This window comes from Hordeum vulgare, chromosome 2H, assembly GCF_904849725.1.
Source record: "Hordeum vulgare subsp. vulgare chromosome 2H, MorexV3_pseudomolecules_assembly, whole genome shotgun sequence".
In the NCBI taxonomy this organism is placed as follows: domain Eukaryota; kingdom Viridiplantae; phylum Streptophyta; class Magnoliopsida; order Poales; family Poaceae; genus Hordeum; species Hordeum vulgare.
In genome coordinates this window covers 165,473,826-165,485,445 of record NC_058519.1, presented here as the reverse complement: position 1 = coordinate 165,485,445, position 11,620 = coordinate 165,473,826, and the positions used below count along the sequence as shown (strand labels likewise).

Here is an 11,620-nt window from a genome sequence, read left to right as displayed (position 1 = left end):
ATTACCGATGTAGATGGCCAGCCTCCGTGAACAAAAGTTCCAATTTCCCGCCAAGATGGCTTCCGTGAGCCGCTTCTTCATGGATTTTTTTATTGGTGCAATTTACTCTCCATTGAGATATATAGCTAGTAGTCCTGAAAGTGGATATTGGCCCAAAATCCAAGGAACCTAGAGCTTAGCAAAAGTACTTAGCAATATTGCGTTCTCCCGTCAACGAGGTGCAACTCAACAGGTAAGATATCGGGATGCTGGTCAATGAAACATTATCTTTACAGAAAAAACACAATGTGTAGTACCCCCGAGTCTTAGGTCGAGCGCAAGCGGCTTCCTTGAGGATCAAAATCTTCTGCGGTAGGAGCCTTGCATTATCAAGTATAAAATTGTTGACCTAGTACCCCTCGAGACTTAGGTCGATTTGCAAAATCATCCTTAGGATCGAATCCAAACTTGGAACATACTTAGAGCAAAAGAGGTTGTGAAGTAAGCCTCGAGACTCGGGTTAGGCGCAAAAGGCCGGCCTAAGGATCAAAATCCTCCTCGGAAACCCATATTGCACTTACAAAATTCCATGAGAAACGTTGAAGGAGTAGACCCCGAGGCTCAAGCCGGGCAACATGCCGACCCAAGAATTGAATCGCCTCGAGAAATGGCTTACTGTCCTTGATTAAACATGCATCCAGTAGCCCCGAGACCCATGTCGGGTAGCATGGACGACATGACAATCAAATCTTCTTGGGAACTACCTTAGCGGAGTAGTGGCATTCAGGCACGAAATAAACCCATGCCGGTTCTGTGGGATCTGTAGGGTCAACATGCCAGATGCGGACCTGGAAAATAACTCAGTCGACTAGTGGCATGGGCACAATACCCCCCATGCCAGTTCTTTGAGATATGTCGATCAACCTGCGAGATTTTAGCCTCAAAAATAATTCAGCCGACCATCGACATGGGTGGAATAGCCCCTAGTCTAGCTCCGTGGGATTCGTCGATGAACCCACTAGATGCCGGTTTGGAACATAATTTAGTTGACTAACAACATAGGCGCAATAGCCCCAAGCCGGTTATGCGGGATGTCGGGATCTATCGACCAACCTGCTAAATGCCGATATGAAAAATAATTTAATCAACGAGCGACGCATGCGTCGTTGTCCCGAGGGACAACGTCGACTAAGACAAAGTCCTGCCTCGTGAATCAAAATCATATAAATACTTATAAGTGTCATGAGCTCAGAAATACCGACAAACTTATGAAAAAAGTACATCTGAATTAAGTCATGTCTTTTGGTGCCAATTGGCTTCTTCTCCAAAATAGTTTTTACTTCCGTCGTGCTTTAACTTGACTTGCATCTGATCTCAAGGCTTGAGCCGGCCAACTTTTGTCTTCAACCTCCTCGACGCAAAGTCAACTATGGAGTGCTACAAAGGCTAACTTAGCAGAGTCAGTGAAAACTTAAGTGGCAAATAGAAAAGCAAGGCAACTCGACTATTGGCAAAGGACACAATTCAAAAAAGAGCAAAGGAAAAGGCTACAAAACAACTAATGAAAAAAAATACTTAGGCCAACAACTAATGAAAAAAAATACTTAGGCCAGAACACAACACAAATTTAGTGTAAAGGCTTTAACAATCCCCAAGTCCGACCTGGAAGAACGAAATCAAACTTTGAGGGTCTATTAGACCGGACTTAGGCAATTATTTAGAACAATCAAAACGAACAAAGGAAAGACATCATTATTCAATACATATATAATGCTTGATCGGGCTAAACAAAAAGTAAAATAAAATAGAAATTTTAAGCATAAAAGTGACTTGGCTAGTTTATGTTCGAGGAGTTGATAACGCGGCCCGGCCTCACGGCGGGACAAGGTCCCAACCCCCAAGTCGGTCCCGATGCAGCGGAGCGAGAAGATCGGCTCGACAAGGAGTTCAACTCGTACACAGAAACATATTATCATTGCTTGCATGACATTACACAAATTCATTCGTGATAATAAGTTAAATGACATTTTTTTGGATAAATTTGATACCGATGATGAGTATGTACCTCCAACGCCACGATGGAAGATGGCACCAACACAAGCGAATCCCATTGAGGAAGAGGAGAATGAAGATATCATGAACAATATTTGTAGTAGGAAGATGATGTTTGTCTTGTGATGGCAACATAGGTTAGCTATGTTGAAGGAGGTCACCATCATGTGATCATATGGGTTTTGTATGGTTCATGTCACTTGTAAATTGTAATAATATTATGAGGGTTACTATCTATTTAGATGTATGCAACATTAAAATATAATTTAAATTGTCTGTCATATGTTGTACATATCTCTATTTTACGGTCAACTAGCAAATAAACATATTAACTCAGATCTCAGATTGATGATGAAAATTCATAGCCAAATCTACCGTTTCAGAGTTGTTTCGGTGTTTCAGTCAAATAGCTTTCAGTTTTTATACAGAAAGTTTACAACAGTTTTTCATAACTCACAACTCATAACAACTTTTTAAAGTTTTTATTGAATCTATAGCTCAGAGCATTTCTAGCATACCCCGTATAAGTGGTCAAACCCATAAAAAATTTGCGTTTTACAGTTTTGATCGTAAAATATGTGAAGAATAGAAACCGTAAAAATGGTCCAACCTGTAATTTTTTTAAGGGGCACAGAAAAGCCACACCCAAAACCCTTATTTTTGAAGGTTGTAAGGCCGATTCTAGGGGGGGCGTATACCGTTCAAACCTCATCGGAGCAAACATGCCGCCCCGGAGTTTGCCGGAATTCGCCCTAAACTCGCTGGAATTCATCACCGTACGTCGGAAAAGGTCGTTGAATGCCGCAATCGATCGCCACCGGTTTGAATTGGATGAGCTCGACCTCGCCATGGCCTCCCATGACCTCAGCCTGGCCGCTGGAATTCTCCTAGCGTGGCAGGCAAAGGAGCACGACTAGGCCGACGCGTCTGGCAACAGAGCAAGGCGTTGACGACGGAGGCGACGAGGCATGGCCGACGGGCGACAACAAACCTGGCCAAACGGGTCGTGCCTGCCGGGCCGGCCCGACTGCCCGTAGGCCAGGCACGACATGAGCCGGGCCCGGCACAGGCTAATCGTGCTCGGGCCAGGCACGAGCACGCTGTGGGCCATGCCCGGGCTGCCACCCCGAGTCCGCGTGCCGGCACGGCCCGACACGATTAGGTGGCCATGAACGTGTTTTGTGCAGCAATGGGAGCGGCCGTGCGGCGGTGCGGGGCTTGCGGGCATGCAACGCGACGCGCTAACTGGCGCGAGCCGCGAGAGGCGGGAAAGGGCGGCCGCGAGGGGCGGGAAAGGGGGAGCGGGGGCGGGAAAGGCTGCGGGGGCGGGGGCAGGATTTGGACAGGATCTGGGCGGGAGAGGGGCTGGGATTTTTTTTTTAATAAAATCGGCCGGCGTGCCGCGGGCCGGCCCGATTAGGCCACGTGCCGTGCTTGGGCCTGGGAGGCCAGCATGCGGGCCGGCACGGCACGGCCCGTATATTAATCGGGCCTAGGACGGGCCGTGTCGGGCATGATTACGACGGGCTGGGCCGGGCCGTGCCGGCCCGTTTGGCCAGGTATGGGCGACAAGCCGTGGCTAGGCGCGGTCGGCGTGGTGATGGGGCGCGGTCGGCGGGCGACGGGCCGCATGTGACGGGGTTGGATGCGGCCGGCGTAGCCGATACGGTCGGGTGGAGAAAGGGACGGTGGCCGCCGGACCGAAGGATGAATCTCTTTATCGCAGTTTTACAGTTTTTATTCGAATGTAGTTAAAATAAATCATCAAAATGCATTTTTTTTATCCATATCTCAATTTTACGATTTGCGTTTTTACCGGATCTGCTAGACATCTCTGCGTGAGCCTGCGCTATGCCGAGTATCTGCCGCGTTGAGCGTCAGATAGGATTTACCCGAAGCGGCAGCTAGCGCATCGGGCAGACCGGCAGACGAACCCTAGCGATAGTGAGCACCACGGCGGCGTGCTCACCACTGGGGGCTCAACAGCTCGGCCTCGCTGCTTCGCCAGTTCGCCACGCCGCCGGCGCCACTTCGCCGTCCTACGCTCAACCTCGCTGCATCGCCACGCCTCGGCGCCGCTCCGCCGTCCGGCGAGCGGCCTGCTCAGCTCCTTGCCCGTCCGACGCCGTACCCACCGGCCCTCGCAGGTTTCAGCCTCCTGCTTCCCGGCGTTCTCCGTCCCCGCACAAGCACAACCTAGTAAAGCTTCAGGTAATTCCTGTACCTCAATTAGTTAATTATTAGGATGATGTCAAGGTTGAACGAGCCAATGAGTGGGATCTTCTTGCTGCGAATAGGTTTCTGAACAATGGAAATTCCATCGATATCATGTCTTACATGTATGTTTCATAAATTGATGTTGCTATTTCGCTTGACTTTTACATGTTTAGAGGAACTTACAATGTTGCTGACAACTGTAAAGCTGCTTAAGCTGTGCTAGTTAGTGCCAAGCTGCGATCTTGTGAAGTGGGCAAGTGGTATTGTGGTAATGCTCGTACTCCATGGCCATGGGAGGTTGTGACATACTGACGTTGTGTTCTTCTATTCTGTCTGTTATTACCGTTATCTGAACACTCATGGTGAGACATATTATGTTATGTTCTGTAGCCTTATATGGAATGCTAGACTGCTAGTGCTACGGTCCAAAGTTGACTTGTTCTTGACATCATAAGGTTTGCTCCCAGTGTCTAATTAGTTTGTGAAGTTTATCCATCCATGCCTTCATTAACATCTAGTTTTCTAGTGCTAATTAATTAGCAAGTAGGAGTACTATATGTCATATTGTCATGGCTAGTCTAATGCAAGTCCTGTTGTGACAATTGTATGGATTGGAAGTTCAGAACCTTCAGAGATAGATAGGACAGGAAGAAAACATTGTTCTCTCATTTTTAAATTTGCATCAACTTTGGTTAATTTGATATCTATCGAAGCCAAACCGAAATAGTTTCGTAACCAAAGCCAAACCGCATTTTAGTTTTATAGAAGTACCGTATTTACCCAAGTATGGATAGTGTACATACCAGAAAAGGGTATTTACCAAACCGAATGCATAGAGTTAATGGCGTGGTCTTTGGTGTCCCATTTGTCATGCTTGGAAGTTCTGAGTCGGTACAATTAGGTATATTAGTTAACTGATTAGATTTTTTAGGGATTGATCCGTAGTGGTGGCCATTGTGTTCATAATTGAGCTGCGCGGTAGGGAATGTGGTGGGTGGTTTGATCTGCTTAAATCGGGTTTTTTCACAGTTTATGTCACAAATAACTTATTTTTACAGATGTATATACACATATGTACTGACATTCTTGTCCATTAGTAAGCTCGGTGAAAATGTTAGCCCTCTCCGTAAAGGCTCAAGTCTTCCGTAACTTACATTTAGTCATGTGCTCACCACTGCCTGGCTGCATGTTAGTGGCCACCATTGTGTAGGGAATCACAATTCCCTCTCCCTCCTCAGTCCTTCCGTCCTACACGAGGACTGTTAAGGCGATCTTGTGTACAGTGAAATCCAGCCGGCTGCGCAGCATCGCTTGACTTGGATCGACTTCTGCTTGTGGACGGATCTAGCAGTAGGTTATCCAATTTGGCCATCAGTTTCAGCTCTACTTTGCAAGAATTTGTTGTGATTTCTAGGTTAATTTTGTTTTCATCTGCTTGGTAAGATGTTAATTTCTTGGCCAATCAACATTTCCTCTTTCATTCTCTTTTTATTGCCTCAATCTTTTGTATTGAGGATGTATTAGACTAAATAGCCCAAAGGTTGATTGGTAAACTGCTGCTTCATTTATTGACCAGATTTCTTTCTTTTCTTGAAGTTGTGTTGCCTAGCGGTGGAGTGCAATTACAAGAAGCTTCATTCTGTCTATCAAGTGGATTTTGAGTACTCGTGAATGGAGCATACATGTATGTAGAACAAAATGTCCAGCAACAGCGGCGGTGGTGCAAAGGAGAAGGGTCCCCAAATTGCAATGCCGCTTGTGCCACCTCCCTTAGTCCAGAATTCTATGCCTACTGATGCTTCAGATGGCCCCACCACTGATCTGAGATTAGCACAACAGTCCTGGCCTGGACATGTAGTCATGCTTCCATGCACATCTTGGCCTCCTCATGTGTCCTTATCTCAACCATTGAATCCTGCGTATCCACAACAAAATGGGGTATGTTCTCTATTATTGTCTATTTTCCACTAGGTCTTAAGGGAGAACAAAGCCTTGTTACCTTATCATGGTGCTGCCATTCTTCATGGGTAGGAAGCAGTGGCGGATGTGGTGGCAGCCGATGTTCTTCCTGTGATTAATAGCTGTGATGAGAAGATGTTGCCGGAAGTAAATATGCTATTTGATGACGAGAATAATGCTTATGAGTTCTACAATATTTATGCGGAGAAGGTGGGCTTCTTTGTTCGGAGATCAACACTCTGGACAACATCAAAGAACATCATAACTAGGAGGACATTTGTTTGCTCAAGAGAAGGTTTTCGGGAGAAGAAAAAGGGTGCCAAGGAATCAAAGAGCCCACGGCCTGAAACAAGAATTGGTTGCCCAGCAAGCATGACCATTAGGCTTACTCCCAATGGCAAGTACCGTTTGACAGAATTTGTACCGAACCATAACCATCAGTTGGCAACAGCTTCTACGATTCATCTGTTGAAAGCAAAGAAAATTAGGCGTAAAGCACGGGCTGTGAGAGAAAATCTGGTGGATGATACTGTGGTAACGCCAGAGTTTGAAAATGAAGATGAAGCATATGAATTTTACAGCATGTATGCAGGGAAAATTGGATTTAACGTGAGAAGGGCAAGCATGACGGTAAATGCTGAAAACATTATCACTAGAAGGATGTTTGTTTGTTCAAAAGAAGGGTTCCGTGAGAAGAAAAGAGGAACAAATAGAGTAAAGAAGCCTCGTCCAGAGACACGCACTGGTTGCCCAGCGTGTATGGTCATCAGACTTGCATCTAACGGCAAGTATAATGTCACAGAGTTTGTCACCTTCCACAATCACGGTCTTGGCGCCGCAGCAGCTTCTGATCTCGTGATGACATCACTGACGGCTGGAAATTATCAAGATTGTGGAGTAGATTTGTATGATGAATCACTAGACGATTGTTATGGCAAGCAAGATCTTATCAAAGATGATGCCACTTCAAACTGTCTAGAAGGTAGAAGTTGGAAAAGGTACAAGTGTAAAGTTCCTCACTATGGTGATGTAGGTGCCACTCTGGAGTATCTACAAAAGATGCAACATGACAACCCTTCGTTCTTCTATGCAGTAAAATCTGATGAAGATGGGAACTTGACAAATTTTCTTTGGGCAGATTCCAAGTCCATCATGGATTTTACCCACTTTGGTGATGTAGTATGCCTTGATTCAGGGTATGCAGTGCAAGGCTATGGTAGGCCGATTGCTTTGTTTACAGGTCTGAATCATCATAGGCAAACTGTCATCTTTGGTACTGCATTACTTTATGATGAGAGCTTTGAAGCTTTCAGATGGCTATTTGATACTTTTAAGATGGCAATGGATAGTACCCATCCCAAGACATTGTTAACTGATAGATCGGCTGTGATAAGTGAAGCTGTTGCAGTAAGTTGGCCTGAGACAGCACACCGTTTTTGTGTTTGGCAAATTTACCAAAATGCTCTTCAACAGTTAAATCAAGCATTCCATGGGTCAAGAACTTTAGAATACAACTTCAAGAGATGCCTATTTGATTGTGAAGATGAGGCTGAGTTTTTGATGGCATGGAGAGAAATGTTGAAAAATCATGACCTAGAAGATAATCAATGGCTAGCAGATTTGCTTGCTGTTAAGGAGAAATGGGCATTACCATATGATCGTGAGGCATTTTACGCTGATATGAAAAGCGTCCAACAGAATGACAACTTGAGTAGTGAGCTTAAAATGTATTTATCCCTAGAGTTCGACCTTTTGAGTTTCTTCATGCAGTTTGAAAAATTATTATGTGATCGTCGGTCTGCAGAACTGCAATTTGATGTGAGTGCCAGTCAGAGCACAAAGAAGCCACCTTCGATGCGAATATTAAGGCAAGCTGCAAATGTGTATACACCTGCTGCCTATAGAATGTTTGAAAGGGAGTTTGAATTGTACATGGATTGCATGCTATATAACTGTGGCGAGATGGGCACAATTTGTGAGTATAGGATAACTGTCGAGGACAATCCAAAAGATCATTTTGTTAAGTATGATTCGCTCAATTCCATGTCATATTGTAGTTGCAAGAGGTTTGAGTTTGTAGGCATTCCATGTCGCCATATGCTGAAGGTACTTGACACTAGGAATATCAAGGACATTCCTCCTCAGTACATCTTGAGAAGGTGGAGGAAAGATGCCAGATCAGGATCTTCAAATGGTGGTTACGCATACTCTTTTGATGGTGACCCTCAGACAAAGCGTCACACTTTATTGTGTCGAATATTCAGTATAGCAGCGGCTAGAGCTGCAACCTCTGCTGAATCATTTGCGTACATGGAAAGCCAATCAAGCATACTTATGGGTCAAGTGGAACAATTTCTTGAAAACAACCCCCCTGACATAGCTGCTCTTATTGGTGCTAATTGTGACCGTACTCAAATTCCAGTTGAAAATATGATCACAGACGGTCTGCACAATCATACTAATAACTTTATCAATGGCTCTGCTGATGGTACTTGTTCAATCAAGATGATTCCCCCCTTTTTGTTTGTTGCAACATGTATTAACAGTGCTAATTGTAATGCAGATTCTCTAACCTTTCCCTTCACAATGGGTGCTGGTACGTTGGATTACCGCTAGACAGGTAACCACTTTCTTGCTACAAGTATGAACTGTAGTAAGAGAATTATTCAGTCATGCTATGCCAAGGTCTTTATGGTTCTTACCTATCAATTTACCCAAGATGTATCATTTGTTTAGTGACCTGTTTGGGAAAATGTCTGTTTATCGCCTGCCAGCAAATATTTAGTTTCGTTCACTCTTTTTTCTTTCAAACAGGCGCTGGATGATGTTATATCTGGCTGTCATACCAATTTGGTGGTGCGTAGAAATAACCAATGAGCTGGGAATAATGATGACGGACTTACCGGTTGTGCAGATAATTTTTGAATAGATTTCTTAAGGCTGTTAGAACTTTTCCGATCCATTTCATAACTTATGATTTGTCCAGTTTTTCCTACCGCATGCCCCATGGTGCCTCGGACCGATTAAATACCAAGGTCACATGTTCGACATCCAAGCGGCAATGACTTTCCAGTAGATGATGAAACGGGTGATGCATTTTGTGTGTGTTGTGCCTGTGTTGATGGTGCATGTCTCTTCAATTGTTTGGTCGCCTGTAGATGGTATGGGCGAATGAATATTCATGTCATCTTTACATCTGTGATATTCTGTTTACACTTTTCAAGTGCACCGGCTGTCCATATAATTTTGGCGAACATGGATTAAGATATCAAATACAAACAAGGCAATGGCGAATTTTCAGGCCTTGTTTGGACACAGGGTAGAAACTTTTTCCTTCCCAGTTGGAATTGAACAACAGGAAAAGTAACCTTGGATTTGGGCTCACTTGCACCAAAAGTTAAAATTTGCATTGCAATGTATACCAAAGAAGAATCACTATAGGCATCGATGTTTCTTCTCCCATTTCTCTCTCCTTTAGCTCCAGTGAACTCTCTATCTTCTTCGCTTGGAGCCCCAGGCTGACCTGGGAGTGAAGTGCATAGTTGGTCCTTGGAACTATATCAAAGGATGTCACATAGGTCCTCAAACTTGAATGCCATCATCCAGGTCCTTGAAGTACAACAAATGTGTCATGCTTGGTAAAATATAGGTCTTCAGGGCATCTCCAAAGCTGACCTGCAAATTGACACCGCAAATGTCATTTTTCTTGTCCAGACATGGTCCATGGATATGATGTGGGGACGGTCATCCAATGTTACTCCCATATTATTTCTGTTGGGACGAGAGGGGGCATGCTTGTGGTTAATTCTGTTGGGAGGAGAGGGGGATCATGCTTGTGGTGGGATTTTGTGTATAGTGTCTGGTTAGGAGGAAAGAGAAGAGAAGACTATGCATGTGAAGAGATAGGAGAGGGAGGACCACATGGCTACTTTTGGTTGGTTAAGTGAGCGTTCGGACTCCGGCAAAGGCCCCGAACTGCTAAGCGGACATATAAAGATCCCGATGGATGGCAAAAGTGGTCCGGACACTATGATCTGCACGTACAAGGAAGGTTTGGTTTAGAGATGCCCTTAGACGACTTAACGTGACTGATTTTGGACGTCACACTTACTACATTTTGAGGATCGAAATAATGATTTTTATAGTTTGAGGACCTAGGTGACACCTTTGAAATAGTTTAGGGACCTATAATACACTTCACACCTGGTGATCTGGAGATGTTTTCGAACACAAACGCATGCCTCTAGTTGGTCTCCTTAACGAAGTATTTAATCAAAAACTACCACAACTGAGACAACAATATAATATATGTATCTAACACTAAAATACGTTTAAATACATATGTGTTTGAGCGTCAATTAATATGGTACAGATGGAGCACTTTAGGAACCCTTGCAAAAAACTACAACTTTTGCTCTAATTTTTGGCAAAAAGAAAAACTCCACTTGAAGTTAAGTACCATTTTGAGCATTTTTAACCCAATTGTGACATGAAGGGCCCACCCTCAGGGCTGACGTGGCATTGCGTTTGTTTGACCATTGAGTTGCAGATAGGCCCACCAGTCAGAGTAAACCATTTTCTTTGAAATTTTAACACACTTAGTGTGCACCGGCATCCGCATTGCCCCTCAGCACGCACGCGTGCAGGAGCTCGACAACCGCCTCTTAGCCGCTGCCATTAGGCCAATCCGTCAATGTGGTAGCTTTTTTTGCCAAATATTAGAGTAAACGTGGTAGTTTTTTTGTTAGGGTTCCTAAAGTGTTAGTTTTTTTGGTTACGGTTGTCCCAATCTCTACTCCGAAAGAAGGAGTTTGCGGTCGTGATGGTACATTGATACGTCGTTGGTATCGTTCGCTTCGTCCCCGACAACGCTCCATCGATTGATCCAAGCATCTCGTCACAGATTCTTCTCCAAACAAACCGCACCCTCCCATGTTTGTTTCCATATACTGGTTTCACTTCTATGGTATATCAAACGATCCCTCCCCATATACTCTTCTCTTGCAAAACCATAACAGAATCGAAACTTGCCTTTTCGTTCCTTCCCTTCCACCCATCGATCGATGGTAGGAATCATCCTCCACCAATTTCACTCCTGCCCGTCGTGAGAAAAGAGAGAGGGAGAGAGATCAACCTAAACTCTCTCTCTCTCTCCCTCCCTCCCTCCCTCCCCTCTCTCTCTCCCTCCCTCCCTCTCCCTCTCCCTCTCTCCCTCCCTCCCTCCCTCTCTCCCTCTCCCTCCCTCCCCTCTCTCTCTCCCTCCCTCCCTCTCCCTCTCCCTCTCTCCCTCCCTCCCTCCCTCTCTCCCTCTCCCTCCCTCCCCTCCATCTCACTAGTAGAAAACAAGGCTTTGGTTCTGACCAGATCAGAGCATTACTCCCGGTCTTGTTACTAATCGGGACTAATGTGAGCA

At 44.9% G+C, this 11,620-nt stretch overlaps 1 protein-coding gene across 1 annotated transcript; it reads left to right on the top strand.

Moving 5' to 3' along the window:
• The first annotated feature begins 3,906 nt into the window (after positions 1-3,906).
• Positions 3,907-9,430, top strand: LOC123425688 (protein FAR1-RELATED SEQUENCE 5-like). The gene is made up of 5 exons (XM_045109397.1): positions 3,907-4,242; positions 5,845-6,186; positions 6,280-8,695; positions 8,771-8,827; positions 9,022-9,430. The coding sequence occupies exons 2-4, from the start codon at positions 5,947-5,949 to the stop codon at positions 8,821-8,823; spliced, it is 2,709 nt and encodes a 902-aa protein (XP_044965332.1). The 5' UTR covers positions 3,907-4,242; positions 5,845-5,946; the 3' UTR covers positions 8,824-8,827; positions 9,022-9,430.
• The last annotated feature ends 2,190 nt before the right edge of the window (positions 9,431-11,620 follow it).